The 18,289-nt window shown below is 35.5% G+C and overlaps 1 protein-coding gene across 1 annotated transcript in view; it reads right to left on the minus strand.

Annotated features, from left to right (window-relative positions):
- The window catches only part of LOC114645573 (cilia- and flagella-associated protein 46), a 232,656-nt gene that overhangs the window by 206,829 nt on the left and 7,538 nt on the right, over positions 1–18,289 (minus strand). The window contains exons 7-10 of the mRNA XM_028793411.2: positions 15,774–15,868; positions 11,140–11,274; positions 10,386–10,485; positions 9,626–9,724 (exon numbers count right to left, since the gene is read on the minus strand). Of these exons, the coding sequence (XP_028649244.1) occupies positions 9,626–9,724; positions 10,386–10,485; positions 11,140–11,274; positions 15,774–15,868 (429 nt within the window). The remainder of the gene's footprint in view (positions 1–9,625; positions 9,725–10,385; positions 10,486–11,139; positions 11,275–15,773; positions 15,869–18,289) is intronic.

An 18,289-nucleotide genomic window follows, 5' to 3' on the forward strand; every position in this document is an offset into this window, starting at 1 on the left:
TTGTATTAACATTAACATATTATTATTATTATTATTATTATTAATTAACATATTAACATTAACAGATCAACATTTTCATGTTGTCCTAAAGTCTGAAATGGCATTAACAAAGTGTGGAAAGTTGACAGTAAAGAGGTTGCATCTGTCTTTGGTTGATATCTGTAGCAGAACAGGGTGGATTTTTGGTCCTTATGTATATTTGGCAGCTAGTTCTCTTATAAAGGTTGCAATGATAAAGTATTACATTTTCAGGTCAAAATACCTCACTTTTACAGCAATTTTTGTCTGACTTGAAAGAAGGAACTTGAGCTAAAAGCAGTAACTTCACTTGACCTGAAGTGGCAGCCCAACTCACAGGCTCAACTTGTTATGTCATAAACACTTGAAGTTTATCTATGTATCATGCATCCATCACAACACACAAGAATGGTTATGGATTAAAAGACAGAATAATGCAATGCTTTGCCCCGGGGTGTGAATGTTATGTGTACATTATTAGGTATATTCACCCATGCTTCTCCCACTGATATTACAAGCTGTTTTACAGGGAAGTAATTAACTGAAATGTTCAGTTCAGTTAATGTTCAGACCTTATTCTAACCTAAGGTCATGGGGTAGTAACAGAGAAGATCATCATATACTATTCAGGCAGCCTTTGTCACTAGTCATCCACTGACAAAACTGAAAAGGCAGTTGCCTAACTACGTAAGTGTAGAGTATAGGCAGAAGGACTTCTGACTCGCAGCCCAACAAGGATTGTTTTACATAATTCCAAAACTGGTGAATCTAATAAGATGGTTTTCACAGCAACTGCCTAGTCTAAAGTCAGCATAGTCAAAGCATAGGACTGACGTTGTTGATTAAACCAGAAAACAATTAAATGAGCAAAATAAATGTTGATTATGCTACATCTTGAATTACTGTTCCCAAAGCATGTGTAGCATTAAATGCATAGTCCAAAAAATGGTTACTATACTTTTTAAATATTTGTCTGGAGTCAGCTATGTTAAATATACAGTATTCTGTTGCTATTCATACATTGAGTTATAATTTAATTTCATGATCTGTTGCTTAAGTAGAAAACCAACCAAAAGGGGAAAGGTAGTATAGTAGAGTTACATGTAATGCAGGTTTAAATTAATAGCAACAATAGCAAGCAATGTGAATTCTGGGGCCTCACTCCCTAACGATTATCACTGCATCATAGCAACATTTAACCAAAATGATGGCACCCACTAAAAAACAAAACAGCATCATTATAATATTAAAAGAAAACATGCCAGGACTAAACTACTGTAGATAACTATTGCTCTAGATAATATTACAAGAGATTAACACTAAATTAAATATAGTTGTATTACTAATTTACAGATCCTTATTCCACCTTCTTAAGAAAGTTTAACAGACTTTTTATCTGAATTAGCTATTAATTATAATATAGTAATCTTATTAGATAACTTTTATATCTACACACTTTCTCCCCCAGATTGTAAAAATTTCTTCACACGCTCATAATCAGTTTTAATTATTCCTTGTGGAATTAAAGTTCAGAACATTGTTATCTATCCTGTTAATTAAACATTTTCAGATTATTAATTGATTACCTTTGACTTATTTCTTCTCTTGTCAATAAATGCTCAGTTTAAAACCAGAAGAACGAGGCATTTAAATAATAATAGGATTTGAAGATTTACTGACATTATAAAAACCTCAAACTATAGCCTGGAAACTAGCAATATAAATGAGCTGTCAAACAAGAATTGCTTGAATATGAAAGAGATATTAGGTAAAGCTGCTCCTCTCAAAACAAAGGTTATCAAAGTGAAAAAGTTCACCTTGGTTTAATGAGAACACATGCCATCTTAAACCAAAAAATCCTTTAATATGAGGAATTAAACTTTAAAAAAATCTCTCTCTGCAAGGGATGCTGTAATCTTCAGATTAACAGATGAAAATATAAATAACTTTTGAGTTTTATAGGTTTTATAGGGAACTTTACAAATAAGAAATCTGAAATAACAGGCAGAATTCTTCTACATATTAGTAGCACTCAGTTTATGATTTTTGTTTTTTTAAACTAAGTGGTGCAGGTTTACAGAATGATGAATTAGTGGCAAATCTAGTTGTACTGGATAATATTATGTCACCCCTAATCTCCAGTTCTCATGACAGAACCGGAGATCCAGTGGCTGATTTCCAAAATGAAACCTTCTCCAGTATCTGTTCTTTAGATCCAATTTCAACCAGTTTGTTTAAAAACTCACTTATGTTAGTTCCACAATCCACATTTCATAAAATTAATAAATCATTATTAAAAAGCATTATCCCTGGCTCCTTCAAAATACTCATTGTTAGAGCTCTGTTTAAATCAGATTTAGATTCAAATGTTTTAAAGATTATGAGAATGAAGGATTTTTATATGCATTTGCAATTTACCTTTTCATTATAATAATTTATACAAAAACTGTAACCATACAATTTAGATAGATAGATAGATAGATAGATAGATAGATAGATAGATAGATAGATAGATAGATAGATAGATAGATAGATAGATACTTTATTAATCCCAAGGGGAAATTCACATACTCCAGCAGCACCTTACTGATACAAAAAACAATATTAAAGATTGATAATAATGCAGGTAAAAAAAAAAGAAAAAAAAAAAAAAACTTTATATAATGTTAACGTTTACCCCCAGAGGGGTGGAATTGAAGAATCGCATAGTTTGGGGGAGGAATGATTTTCTCATTTGCAACTTATCTTAAAAAATAGTGTATATTAAAAATATATTTCTGGTAATTTTCCCAAATACAGCAAAGAATATACTTTAGAAAATAATAATATTCTTATCTCCAACACAGGAACTACAGCATATGTATGCTTTTAGACTTAAATGTTGCTTTTGTAACTGTTAATCATTGCGTTGACAATTTAGCTTGCTTACTGGGCATTGACTTTTGCTGGTTTACTTCATACTAATATTTAATGAAGTAAGACATGGTATGCTTCAATGTTTTTGTTGATGGGACCAATATTCTGTTCTCTTTCCCATTGTGACATGTGTTTCAGAAACACAATATTAATTTTCAATCATATTCACTCATATAATTTCTAGAGTTCATTCAAAACATGGCAGCAAAGAAAAACTGAGTAGCATGAAGTATAGCTCCAGTTCTCAAATCACTTCAATGCCTTCCAGTTACAGCCTGGTAAAGAGTTGATTTTAACATCCTTTGTTCATATATAAAGTCAAAAATGGTTTAGCTCCCCCTATTTTCCACCTATGCTCCAGGGCATACACTGTGATCTTAATATGCAGGCATCCTTAAAATTCATAAGATAAATAAAACTAGCATAGTGGGCAGTGGTTTTAACAATAGGAAACCCAAATTCTGCATTCATCAGACTACAATTATTAGAGATGCACTTCCATCTGCACATTTAAAATGAAGGTTGAAGGTTCATTATTGTAGTATAATTTCCCTTATAAGAGATGCTGCTGAGCCTGTTTTACATAGTCTGATTTTATTGTTTTTTATTTATTTGTAATAATTGTGTTTGATTTACCATTATTACATTTTTTCCATTTTCTTTTCATTTCTTACTATCTATGGTAGTGTTTGGACTGCTTTGAAGTGAATACACACTCATATACAGTGGACCTACAGTATTTTCAAACATTTTATGTCCAAATGAAAATATCCTTTTTAACCTACAGAATTATCCTTTTCAGAATGTGGCTAATCTACCTGGTTACATACACATAGAGTATGTACATGTATATTTTTGTTTATTTTCCTGTATACTGTTTCCCTGTAAATGTTTAAACATAATATTTAACTTTTGCATATTATAATTGTAATTATTGCATAGTGTGCTTTAATGTGAATGTCAGGATTAGACTTACGGTTAGATACTGTATATTTAGCTTTTAATAACAGCTCAGTCCTTAGACACGCCCCTTGTACCCACTCAGATTTGGTGAGTCATTGAAGGTTTTCCATATATATTCTTATTGACACTTTAGTTTAACTGATTCAAGGATTTTAAAGTTGTTAAAAAATGTGATCAACTACAGTCAAGGTCAAATCACAGTAAGAAAGAAGATGGCTTGTCAAGTTCACAAAACTGTACAAAATTTGATCTCAGAATTTTCATATCAAAAAGGGTGCTCAAAACTTTTTATTTGTTTTTTTAACAAAAGTCTTTCCTTTATATTTCTATAACATTTACACACTGTTTAATGTGTATGGCCATCTTTTATAACATGGCTTCCATCACATAGCATGACCATCATGGGTCTAACAACCATGTAGAATCTTTGGTAGTAACTATGAAAGTAAACACATTAAATGTCTGCAGGCATGAAAAGATACATGTACAAAATGACAAAGATTTGACATCACACAAGTAACAGTAAAAATAATAAAATAATGAAACACAAACTGATCATTATTTGAGTAAATCTGACAAGCTTCATAACAATAAATCAAATGTACAGTATTTATTTATTGTTTTATTTATTATTAAATCCATTTAGCAACGTGACTCTGTACATTTCTAAAAAAGAGGAACATTACACAAGAGCCAGACATCTTCTCACAGGGAGTGCAAATGTATTATTAATTACATAATGTAACTTAGTAATTTGTTTAATTTTGTCATATCAAAAAATATAAAAATTTTGTGTAAGACTGGAACTTTTGATTTTAAAAAAGTAAATAATTTGTAAAGGTAGAAAGTGGTACCAATGAAGTGTGTTTTAAAGTATTATTAAATACATTTTGCCAACTTGCCCAGTTTTGCTGTGTCAGAAGAAGTATTCTTTACTTGATTTGTGAATGTTGTCATATTTCAAGCAGAGATTATAATGTTTTTGTTTACTTAACCTATTTTTTTACCATTTTAATGTTGTGCAATAATAAAATTATCACTCTAGTATTCTGTATTTTTGTTCATATAATATCACATGTCATTTACAGACTTTACTCATATGCATTCATGCATCTGATATTCTGAGGACATGGCCATGTGATTTTGTCGTAATTTTCTGCATGACAAAAGATTTGTAGACATATTTATCCATTTACTATTTTAATGTGGACTCTTATGCTGTAACAATACATTTCCAAAGTCAAAATAAACCATTTACTATAGACATTCAACTAAAGAAGAAAACTTCAAAAATTTGGGTTTGCATAAGTATTTAAAATTCTGTGATTTGGAAGCTCCAGGTTTACAAAAATGACAAATTAATCACAAACGACACAAAGGTGACAGTCATTTGACCATAACTAAATATAATTAGGTACTACTGGTGAGTCTTTTGTATCTCTCTGGATATAAAAGTCACCCTTTGTATAGGCCATAGTCATTGTTGGACAATAACTGCAAAAAATGAAGAAAAGAAGCATTCTGCTGATGTGAGAAAAAAGTCATTTAAATACACAAGGCAGGAAATGGCTACACAAAATATCAAAGAGTTTGAATGTCCCATTAAACACTCATCAGAAAATGGAAGGTTCATCACAGCACCGAAACCAGACTCTTACTAGAACAGGTCATCCTTCAAAACTAAACATAAGAGCAAGACATTGACTGGTGAGAAAGGCTACTAAAAACCCAGATGTCTCTCTCAGATGTCTGCAGTGCTCTTTGGCTAAAACTGGAGTGAAGGTGCATGGGTCCACAACTTCAAGACCTCTCTATAAAACAGGTATCTACGCGAGAGCAGCAAGAAAGAAGCCATTAAGAATGTCCACATAATAGCACATCCTTAAGAATGTCCACATAATAGCGCATATAGCATTTGCTATAAAGCATGAGAAAGACCCAGTTAAGATATGGGAGAAGGTTTTATGGTCAGATGAGACCAAAACAGAACATTTTGGACAGACATATATGTGTGGTGTAAAATTAACACTGCCCATGCCTCAAGAAACACCATACATACGGTGAAAAATAGTGGTGGCAGCATCATGCTATGGAAATGCTTTTCATGTGCTGGAACTGGGAATCTTGTCTAAATTGAAGGGACTAAGGATGAAACTGTGTGATGTTATTATGTCAATATGGAGCAAAATCCCTGAGGAATGTTTCCAGCACCTTGATAAATCCATGCCACAAAGAATTATAGCAGTTCTATAGGCATAAGGGTGTCCAATCCACTACTAGCAAAGTGTACCTAATAAAGTGGCCGTTGAGTGTAGATTGGTGCTCTATAGTTACCAAAAAAATTCCCAACAACATTCTTGAATGCCTTCCATGCAATTTCCTCTGGTCTCACTAGCAAATCATCAAAACTCCTTGTTATGGATGACATTGTCTGATTTTTGGATCAAAAAAACCTACATTCTTCAGTCCTGTCATTAGTTATGTGTGGAAAACTCTGTTTCAAATATCACTCTCCTAGTCTATATATTCATGAACTTTTTCATCAGTTCAATTATTATATAAAGAGGAGCCAAGAAATTCTTTGTTGGGTTGACAAGTGGTTTATGTGTCACATTTTTCTGCCCTGGAACCAAATGCTTATGGAGCAGCAAGTTCTTTTTAATGTGATAAGACTCTTCTGCGTCCCATTTGCAAATAAAACAACAGTACTTGATATATCTAAGCTGCATTCCTATTAGAAGTGCCCACAGTTTTAGATCACCATAGATGTCCCAATTATAGCTGTTGTACTGTATGTGTAAACTTATAATATATCTTCTCGTTTTTCTGATTAACAAAAACAGGGATTTTGTGGGACATTTCCTGCTTTGTGATGTTTGAGTCTAAGTTTAAAGCTGTCTGTATGAAGGTTATTCTGGAATAACAAGTTTGATGTAGTTCCAGGACCATCAGAAATTCATTATTATCAGATTCCGATTTGCATAAACTACCGGCACAATTCAACAATTAATTTTACCATTTTTGTCTCTGTACAATATCCAGGGCCATCTTAACGCATGGGCAAGCTGAGCAGTTTCCTAGGGGCCCCACGAGCATAGGGGCCCCATGCTAATCTATGTATGTTGTGACTTGCTGAGTGGCTGTGTAGGTAGGGGCCCCAGTGCACTGCTTTGCCCGAGGGTCTATAATGCTGTTAAGATGTCCCTGACAATATCATCTACTGCTCATAACCAACCCTTTTTACAGTTATCAAAGAGCAGCCAACGGAACTGTACATTGTATTGTCAAAGCTGCAAGCTGAACCCTTTTTCAGCTAAAAAGAGTGAACAGGGAAGAGCAATTTAAAAATTGCTACAGGAATACTGTTTTTCTGAATTTGACTTTCTATGAGCTCTCCCTAGCAAGCACTTCTTCACAATGAAAGATGTCAAATTAAATGAACAAATCAGGTTGACAGATGAAACTCTTTACCATTTCATGCAGATCACCTGCATCAATATTGATGCTGACGTGCCTTGAAATGTGCATCGGTGAGGAAGGCTATAGAAGTCATATGAGACTCATGAGATCTTTTTGTGCCCAGGAATCGCAACATTCTCACTATTATACAACTGACCAATTAAGAATGTTTTGAAATTTTCGGTTGTGCTGAAAAATTATGAAAGTGTATATTCACCATAAAATGTTTTATTTTAACTTTTTTGAAACAGTAAGGAAATTATATTTTCAGCTTTTCAAATAATTCAAAGTTTTTAGGACTGTTCTGAAAATGCGATTGAAAATTAAGAACAGCAAAAAAACAACTCAGTCACTGCTTAAAATAACAGATATTAGAAATTTATTTTTATCACAGGCAACTATGATTGGCCCCATCATGTGCTCTATTATATATACGGTAAAAGCACAATATATAATGTCCTTAAGTATGCCTGACAGATATTTGCTAAGATCTCAGGTGCCAGATTGATATGGCTTACATAATGATGCTATATAGGTGTGTAGGCAGGGGTATTATGGATATGACATTCACAAGAATGAAAATCAGATATTGTATACAGTGGCTACCAATGAATAACCATACATTTCAAAAGATGAGATAATCATAACTTAGTAAAACTGATCAAATAATTATAAATTTAGTTTTACCTACTGAAGCACTCAATTGATTGGCTTTAAAATAATGGATCTATGAAGATCTCATTCCAGTCAACATTTCTATAGAGGTGATATGTGTGCTTGCATTTATATTCAGGTTAATCAAATTCAAATTGCTCCGTTTACTTTATTATTTATTAGTTCATGTTTAGCAGTTTACTGTACTGTATTATTGTTTGTTCAAACATTCTAAGTCTGTATTCAGTGAAGAGCATTATAAAAATATAAACTGAAATTAAAGTAAACTGAATCAAAGTCAACTAAAGGGAAATGAACTGAACTGACAGATTGTGTTATCACTATAAATATAAAATCCAACGTCTGTATATCTGTCCTCTTTTCACGAGAGAACTACTTAACAGATTTAGATCAGGTTTTCTATAATTTGCTTGAACATTCTGGTTGTTTTTGCGACTTCTCTCATTGAGCTATGTATCATAATTTGCTTGCGGTACCAATGTATTTGTGCGAATCCGAGAGACATGCAGCGGGCCAAGGGGAGGGGGGCTGGGTCTTCTCACTCACACTCCAGCCTCAGGGCATGTACCTTACTTCGTTTAGCTAGCAAACAAAAGAACTACTTAATGGATTTAGATAGTTTTTTTTTATAATTTGCTTGAAGATTCCGGCTGATTTTGCAACTTCTCTCATTGCTCTAAGAATTATAGTTTGCTTGCTGGAGCGATATATTCGTGCTAATCCAAGACAGAGGCTGCGGGCCGAGGGGAGGAGGAAGCGTGATGTCAGGAGTGGGGAGCCTTGTTTCACTACTATGTGGGTGGAGCCACGGGGGATACCTAGTTAAAGAAGTACTGGATGGCCTGGCAGTACAGTAGAACATTCCTTTACTCCCTTCTGTACAAGTGTACATATAAACAAGTAAAGCCAAAGTTAAACATGGCACATAAACAATACAGTGGGAAACTTTCACTCACAAGAGCACATTAGAAGGAAGTGCATACTTTAATGATGTCCATTATTGATACCGATTGTGAGGAGTGTTAATTGACAGCAGCTTTCCTCCCTTAATAATTAGAAAGCTTGCATTTCCAAATATCTATAAAGATAATAAAATAGGGTACTTTGTGTAAAATGTAAACAGAAATTATTCAGTTTAATTGTCCACACAGTGTATGAACAAACAGTCATGTGATCCTAGATGTGGGTGCCTGAGATTCACTAATATACCAGAATTTTTATTTAAACATTATAGCATTTTATCACACAGAAACATACATTATTTATGTTGACTTTTACAATAGCTACTGCAGCTACAAAAGCACGGACCTATGGTACAGATTGGGAATTGACTGAAACACAGAAATCACCACAATATAATGAAGAGATTTTTTTCAAAATGTGATGTTAAAAGTGAGGTTTGGAGTTCATTAATTGAAATTCTTTTTGTACTGAATTGAACCCAAAAACATGGATGTTGCTTTAGGTTTCCAAATACGCCAGCTTGTATTTGAGTTAATTGTTAAGTGATGTTGTAAGCTCCACTTTGCATTAATATCTTTAAGGCTTGCACTTTAATTTTAGAAAACTGTTAATTAAACAATAAGGTTAATACCTCCACAGCAGCCTTTGAATATTTCTCAATCTTAATACCATCCTTCTTCAGGTCAACTTGAATTTTCAAACACTGAACCTCAATCAGCTGTCTAGAATCCTAATAAATAGAAATACACTTAATTCAATGAACAATGAAAACACTTTGTAAAATAATATTTTGTCAAGAGAAATAATTTAAGCTATATAATTGTAATGTTATAGTGGTGTTAAGCCTCACATACAAAAAGATGCAGTGCAAGCTGCAATACATATAAAATTTGAACATATATTCGCAAACATCTATTATAAAATTAGAAAGCAAGATGTTGTTTAGAGAATGAAAGTATCAATTTGACATAAACATATGCATAATTTAAGTTATTCTTCCATCCTTCATTTTATTAACCCATTTATCTAAGCATAGGGCTGTGTGTGAGTCTGGCAGCAATGAGCTCAGGACATCAGCCAATCCTACATGAGGTGCCATTCCAAACCAGAACATACTTATTCATTCATTCTGGTCAACTTACTGTTGTCAAGCATACACACACACACACTCATGTATTCATTCATTCATGTTATTTTACAATTGTTGATTAGCTTCATTCATTTTTCTTTGGAATAGGTGGACAAAACATGCAGACTCCAGATGGGCAATGACTCTGCTTATCAATTTGTGTACTATGAGGCAGACATGCTAACCACTGTGAAAACTCATACCCAACATTCAAGATAATTTACTGACAAGAAATTATATTAAAAGTGAGGTTATTGCTTACAATCAGTCCAAGGTGTTCCACATTATATAAACATGCAGAAGTAACTTGTGGGCTATTTAGTTCCAAGGCAATATGAGCTAATTGTAGAAGTAAAGAAATTCTAACAAAGAAAGGAACAGAAAAAAAAAAACATTAGTATTAAAGTGCAGATTGACAAATGTATGTTTAAGTATACATTGTATTAAGTTCATTGGTGGAGAAAAGGTGTGACCATCAAAGAAAAAGTTTAATATAATTTTCTTATGATTGAAATGTTTCAAATGCAATGCTTATCAAATAAATCCTCTGATCTCTTAGATAACTAATGAACCCATTATCACTTGCAAATACATATATTTAAAAATGGTGCATAATGAAATGAGACTAATTGTATTAAATAATTATCACTGTTGAATCTGCAGCAGGAACAATTAAGAATTTTGACAATACTGTAACATGCATTAGTTGGTCACTGCTGGGTCCTGTGCAATTTGAATTTTTCATATGTAATTTCTCCCTGAAAATACTAAATTAAATTTTTTTCTCGACCACTACTGCAAACTACATGGGGTAAGTAACACTGAAAAAAAATATTATTTTTGGGTAGAGTATTCCTTTAATCATTAGTCTGTCCATATATGTTCCAAATTATAAATAAACTAATTTCATCATTAAAACAGAACTTTAAAATCTGGGACACAACTTTAAAAGAAAATACAGTTTCAACAGTAATCATTTATCAAGCATAATTTACATATCTAGTGAGTATTCTTACTTTTCAGCAGTAGATATTTCTAAAGCTTCATCACCGGACTCTGTAGATGCCTCCCGTGCATTTGGCTGAAGAAGACGCTGAATTTTTGAGAGTTTTCCTTCTGCATCTTTGACGAACTCTTTTGAATTCATCTCACTAAATAACATATATATATATATAGGTTGGAAAATGGATGGATGGATATATACACACACACACATCAGACGATTATTCATAACATAAAAATGCAAGTAGAATAAAATACACTTAAAATCTGTAGCTAATCTGGTTGACAGTTAATCATATATATATATATATATATATATATATATATATATATACAGTATATAAACAGTACAGTCAACTTATACAGTAAGAAATACAATAAAAAATAATTACATTTAATATGATATGAAAAATATATGAAACATTTAAATGAAAAAAGATTAAAAACACTAATTTACATATAGGCAATCATTTTTTGTCTCTATAGTTGCTTTCCTAGGAACCATCATTAGAAGACCCTTTATATAATCATTTCATTAAGAATCATAAACATCATCTAATCATAGAGTAGAAAAGTTAAGTTAATGACAGATCACTGCCGCACAAATGAGACACATTTACATTTTTAATGTTCATATTCTGAATACAACCTCAAAGAGATCTGTCTGTGTTTTAACAGGCAAAATAAAAGTCAACACTAACAACTACAGTGCCAACTTTCACAATGATTATTTATATGAAAGTTGGTACCAGTAGCTGGATGTAGTTTTATTTTTCGAATACCCAAAGGAAAAGTCAATGTTCAATACCCCTAGTGAATATTGGCAGTACAACTGCCCTCCCTTTGGGCTACACAGGGCCATAGCTGTTTTTCAACAACTGGTGGAAACAGATGGCACAAGTCTCACAACCCCTGTAGCGCTGCTTATCTTGATAATATAATCTTTTATTCTAGGAACTGGGAAGAACATCTATGCCATCTGCTATCTGTCCTACAGACCCTAAATCAGGTAAGTCAACACATCAATATATATAAATCACTAAGCAGCCGCCAGCACAAGCAAGACACCCATGGAGCATGTAAGCAAGACACCCATGGAGCACACAAGACAGAGCCACGCCCACCAAATGGGATAGGACGACAACTCAGAGCCACGCCCACCAACTCAGACACGACAACTCACAAAACACGGCATCCCACAACTCACAGAGCCACACCCACCAACTCGGATGCGACAACTCACAAAACACGACGTCATTTGCATTTGTCTCTGCTACAGTCCACATGCAACTCTGAGCCACGTTGACGTTTCAGTTATGACGCACGACCGTGTCCACCATCGCAAACCGGTTTACACGCTACATACAGCGATTCGCATCCGTGACTAACATGCTTCTTCTTAGATGGTCCTGCAGGAACACGGAAAACGTTTGTCTACACAATACTCCTCATTCCCCGGCCCGCGTCCACCCTCGCTCTCCAGGCAACAAACACCGCGAAAGTCGCTTCCGTCTCCATGGCACACGCACAACAGAGCCCCGTCCACCAACAATTCGTGCGAGAGCGAAAGCATTTGCCAAGAATGTTTTCATTAATCAAGAACGAAAGTCGGAGGTTCAAAGACAATCACATACCGTCGTAGTTCGGACCATAAACGATGCCGACTGGCGATCCAGCGCCGTTATTCCCATGATCTGCCGGGCAACCAAAGTCTTTGGGTTCCGGGGGAGTATGGTTGCAAAGCCGAAACTTAAAGGAATTGACGGAAGGGCACCACCAGGTGTGGAGCCTTTGGCCTAATTAGACTCAACACGGGACACCTCATCCGGCCCGAACAAAAAGAACAATTAACAGTCAACGTGGCTCAGAGGTGCATGTGGACTGTAGCAGATGCGAAACCGACTGAGGCAGTATTTGGAAAATGAATAGTCAACGTGACTCACAAGTGCATGTGGACTGTACACAGATAATAGCAATTCAGGTGAGAAGTTGGGGGCGGGCACATGAGCAGGCAGTGCGTACTGAACGATGACTAAGAGATGACTATTCATCCATCAATGCATTGTCTTCACTGGGCATCCTTCCCCTCACACCCCGTTCCGCCCTCCACGCGCCCCCGCCGTCCAGCCCCGTCCCTCGCTCTGAAAGGTGGGGGCGCAGCAGCGGTCCTCCAGTTTTCAGTCACGGACAATTGTATGTTGCTCTCTCCAGAGTTCTCTTACAGTCGTATCCTCAAACCCACCCCATAAGAAGAAGCATGTTTGTCGTGGATGTGAATCGCTGTATGCAGCGTGTAAAACAGTTTGTTTGTCGTGGATGTGAATCGCTGTATGCGGCGTGTAGAACAGTTTGCGAGGGGTATCCCATTGTCTTACAATTGGTGGGCGGGTCTCTGTTAGTTGCTCTTGCGAGCGGGCACATTACCAGGCAGTGTGTATGCTTCGAGAGCGAGGGTGGATGCGACAGCACCATCTAAGAAGAATCATATTTGTCACGGATGTGAATCGTTGTATGCAGTGTGTAAAAGAATTTGTTTGTCGTGGATGTGAATCGCTGTATGCAGCGTGTAAAACAGTTTGCGAGGGGTTTCCCATGGTCTTAACAGTGTCTATGCTTCGATGTGAATCGCTGTATGCAGCGTGTAAAACGCTGTATTGTATGTTGCCCTCTCCAGAGTAACATCTTTTCATTCACCTACAGTCGTATCCTCAAAACCAACCCCAATTGGACAACTGTGTCTTTCAGGAAGTGTTCACCCATCAATACATAATTATGCGGCGTATGCTACGCCGCGGGTTGGCTAGTTAATTATAATAAGTGTCATATATGTTTAAGAGAAACCAAATTATCAGTGTATGTTGTAAATCATGCCATGAATTTACAAGATTGCAGTTATCCAGAATTGGCCATGGTGAAAACCAAATAGCAAGCTGGACCTCACTCAGCTACTAACACTGTGATATGGAAGTCCTTTCGTGACCTTAGGAATGCTCTCTCCACAGCACTAATCTTAGTTTCAATTACTTTTTCTTCTCCAGACCAATATATCTGAGAGCAGCCTTGGCACAATGCAATATCTCAGCTGAAAATTACTAGACTAAGAGGAAAGGTAAGCAGACATGGAGAGAGAAGCCCTTGCCATTAAATGGGTCATTTCTCGAATAGAATATTACTTACTGAGTAATGAGTTCACTGAATGGCTATACTCTACTAGAATAAATAGTGGCTCATAAAAAAATGAACCCCCAAGTCACACAATTATTCTTAGCCGGAGAGGCATCGATTTTATAAAGGGAAGCACCAGGGATCAAGCATTTTAAAGAAGACTCCTGTCTGAATTTTAAGTTTATTTTAATGGATGTATTTATTCAGATTTTAACCTCCACCAGCACTTTGATGTTTTTATCGATTATTTATTTATTTAACTTTTTTGAGCACTGCACTTTTTGGAAACTATTTGGATTTTTTTTTTTTTTTTATAATAAAAGCACTTGCACTTTTCACCATCTCCTTGCTTAGTGTGTTTTGTACTCATCAGCTCAGCTCATCCGGTTACATTATTGACAGTGTTGGGTTCAAGAGGCTCCCATTATGGAAGAGGGAGCAAAGGGGCCGACCTGCACCGTCACAAAGAGCTTATGGTTATTTATTCTGACTTTGTAGGTAATGAACAATTCATTTTTTGCCACCTTTACACCACACACTAGAGGGGTGTGCGGGGCCTAGGGCTGACCAACCCCACACGGGGCCGGTTATGTCAAAAGCTATTACCGGTATGTGTGGACTGTATAAACTTGCATGCAAATTTAATAAAAATAACATACACTGGATTTTCTCATTAGAATATTCAGGTAAATTTTTTCAAGATAACACGTGGACTTTATCAAAATGTAATGGGAGAATATAACTTGACAAATCTGCTCAAATGGGACACGCACACCTCAAAAGCAGGACCCCCTTAGGTGCAGGGCCTGGGGCGGTCGCCCCACTTGCCAACCCCAGACGCCACTCTTGCACACCCTTACAGAAGTGTAACTACATAGGAATAATGTACAACTGGTTTCATCCCCAGAAGTCAAGGTACCACATCTTGTATGCCAACTGGATAATTGTTAAAAGGTTTGAGAAATACTCCATGTCCTACTCTATGATCACAGTCCCTTGTCCTAAGAACTCTTCATGAAGCACTTCAGTGCATCTACCTCTAATTTAGAGGATACTAAACAACTACCGAATAAAGAAAAATTACACCAGTGCTTGGCTTAAACTATTTTACTTTCAGTGTACTTTTATTCAGTTCACATTATCAATGATATCTCATGGCCCCCTCTAGGAAATGCCGAAATAGGTTGCAGCACAGTGAATCCCTTTTGATAGTGTGACTAAATTGAGACTGACAGCAAAGTAATTAATACTCTGTTTTACTCATATTCCAACTACTAGTCAGATGATTGGCTATAAGCTAACAAAAAAAATAAACATTGCGTTATGAATTTAAACATGTAAGTAAATTGCAAGGTGTAAAACGATAAAAAGTTACTTGTTAATTTAATGCACGTGAAGACCTTAGTTTTTTTGTGTAATTTTTGGCTTATAATATATTTTGACATGTAACATATCTTTAAAAAAGTAAAAGTACTCTACTCACGATTTCAACATTTGAATTTTATAAATAACTGCTATTGCACGATTGTTTTTTCCTGCTTTGGTTGCTGTTTGAGCATCTATCAATTTGTGTTGCATCTGAAATTTTAAAAAAAATTAGCATTGACAAAAAAAACTTGCAAAAATGCAGAGAGCTCTTGGTATTTAAATATTAGGTAGAAAAAATGTAATTAGCATCATTTAAAAAATGAGACATTCTTTCTTCAGCAGTATTTCCAGGAGGCAAATCTGGAATACAGTATCTTTACATTCTCAAATTTAAATACAGCATAACAAAAGAAAGTTGACTGTAATACTTAATTTACACATAACATAGCATTCTTAAACCAGATTTTCAGGTGGCCTGAACCCATCACAGCAACATCAGGTAAGACCCAGCCTTGGACAGGAAGCAGGCCTTTCACATGGAATGGCCAATTTGAAATAATCATTTAACCTTACCTGCTCATCTTCAGTGAAGTGGGAGGAAAACTGTAGTACTCAGAGAAAAACTTCCAGAGACAACTACAAAAATACATTTGCACTAACACCAAAACTGTTCAGCAGAAAAATATTAATATCATCCTTAAAGTAGACACATACAAAATTAATGAGCCTGCAGAAGATGTTGCTGAGCTGTGTGACATGAATCTTAGAGTAATTGGTGCGTAAAAATAGAAGGTCAGTAGAATAAATGGACCCAAAAGAATTGTCACCTTACACCAACATAAGGGTTAAAAAAATCTTCAAGTTCTATAAATTGTTTCTTAGTGGGTTGAGAAGATGGGTTTAGTTCAGGAAGGCTGTCTTCACATTTCTACACTAATGTGTTTGTGGTACGGTATCTCAAGGAGGTTTTGCAATAATGACTGGAGGATTAATGTATATACCTAAATGAAATACTAACATCTAATACTATGTGAGACAGAAAAAATACATGGTGGTGACAAAACTGGGATTTGGTATAAAGACCAATTATTTGCTATATATCTGCTATGCTTGTTCTAATTTTTTGACAACAGAAGCTGTCAAAAAAAAAAAATTGGATGGTGGTTCAATTCACCTAACATGAAGGAACTTGTATCCCATAGCATGTGATTTTGAGAGGATAAAAAACACTAATGTGATATAAGGTCTAATTAAATTAGAATCACAAGGTAACCTGGTGAAAAGCAGAACAGCCAGATCCTAATTAGTGTCTTTAGTTGTGTTAATTTAAGAAATTCTGTGTTTGCCGGTAACCTTGAAAAATATTTTCCTGAAAATTCACCTTGGGTTGGCTTAGGCAAGCATTTTTTCCTAGTGCCCCATGATACTTTTAAGACCAGTGTGACATCACAGAGCTGTAGCAACCATGTGCAGAAATTTAACACAGATCTATTGTAAGATTATAAGCTGCTGTCACAATTCGATCATTACTAGACAGACACCCTTCCTGCTAGTGTTTAAAACAAAAAAACATTTGCAGTATTTTCTTTTGAGGGGTATGTTTAGCTCAGCATTTCTCTACCACTGGGATACACCAAAAGTGGGCTTTGGGTTGCCAGTATTGGTTTGCAAGTGGGTCGTGGTGGACTGCCAAAGCGTTCAACAACACTGCACAATATATTTCCTCATTTCTCAGTGAGCTCATTATTATGAGTGGAGAAACCTTCCCTGGCTCTTCCAATTGTAGTTATTTCAGGGAGGGGAATCCCTACCCCCACACTACCAAACGCACACATTTCAAAAAGGGAACAGTTTACATTCGCTGCTGGTGGGTCGACAATGAATTTAAAAAGGCAAAACTGATACACAGGACCATAAATGTTGAGAAACACTGCATTACCTGGCCACCAGATATATAACATATATATGACATTGATCCCTGCAGCACCACATGGGTAATTTGCATGCATAAACAATAGCATTAGCCAGTCCCATCCCGATGCTTTAAGACAGCCAAAATATACACCAAGATTGGAACTCTATGAGAGCAATGACCTACATTTTATTTACATATTGCTAGTTTGTAACTGTTTGTTGTAGTTTATTTGTGGTTATTATTCCACCTGCATCTTTCTTGTTTGAGGCACAGTAGCACAGTGGTTAGCACTCCTGCCTCACAGCTCAGATCACATTTTTGGCCACAAAAATTGGTTCAACATAGTTGGCAGACACTTCACTACCACTGGGGGACACTCAAAAGACAATTTCACCACTATTATTTGCTCAAAACTATTTCAGTTCCTCTTTCCCAATTGACTTCAGTTGATTTTGTGGAGTTCGGCAAAGCTTCTGAATGTGTTACTTCGCCAAACTCATGGAAAACTGAACTCCACAAAGTTCACTCATCACTAGTCATTAGGTAGTTAGAAAGGGGATGAGGAAAGACACCTTCATTTTGTTTTTATTCGTTTTTTTGTATTTGTACTTTCAATACTTCCATGTCGTCATACAGTAATATTTGTGTATAAGGTGAAGACAAAGTGTTAAATATATGACCACTGTTTTGTTTAATATAAATCTGCTTATCCTAGC

The sequence above is a fragment of the Erpetoichthys calabaricus genome, chromosome 2 (assembly GCF_900747795.2).
Source record: "Erpetoichthys calabaricus chromosome 2, fErpCal1.3, whole genome shotgun sequence".
NCBI classification, from domain to species: domain Eukaryota; kingdom Metazoa; phylum Chordata; class Cladistia; order Polypteriformes; family Polypteridae; genus Erpetoichthys; species Erpetoichthys calabaricus.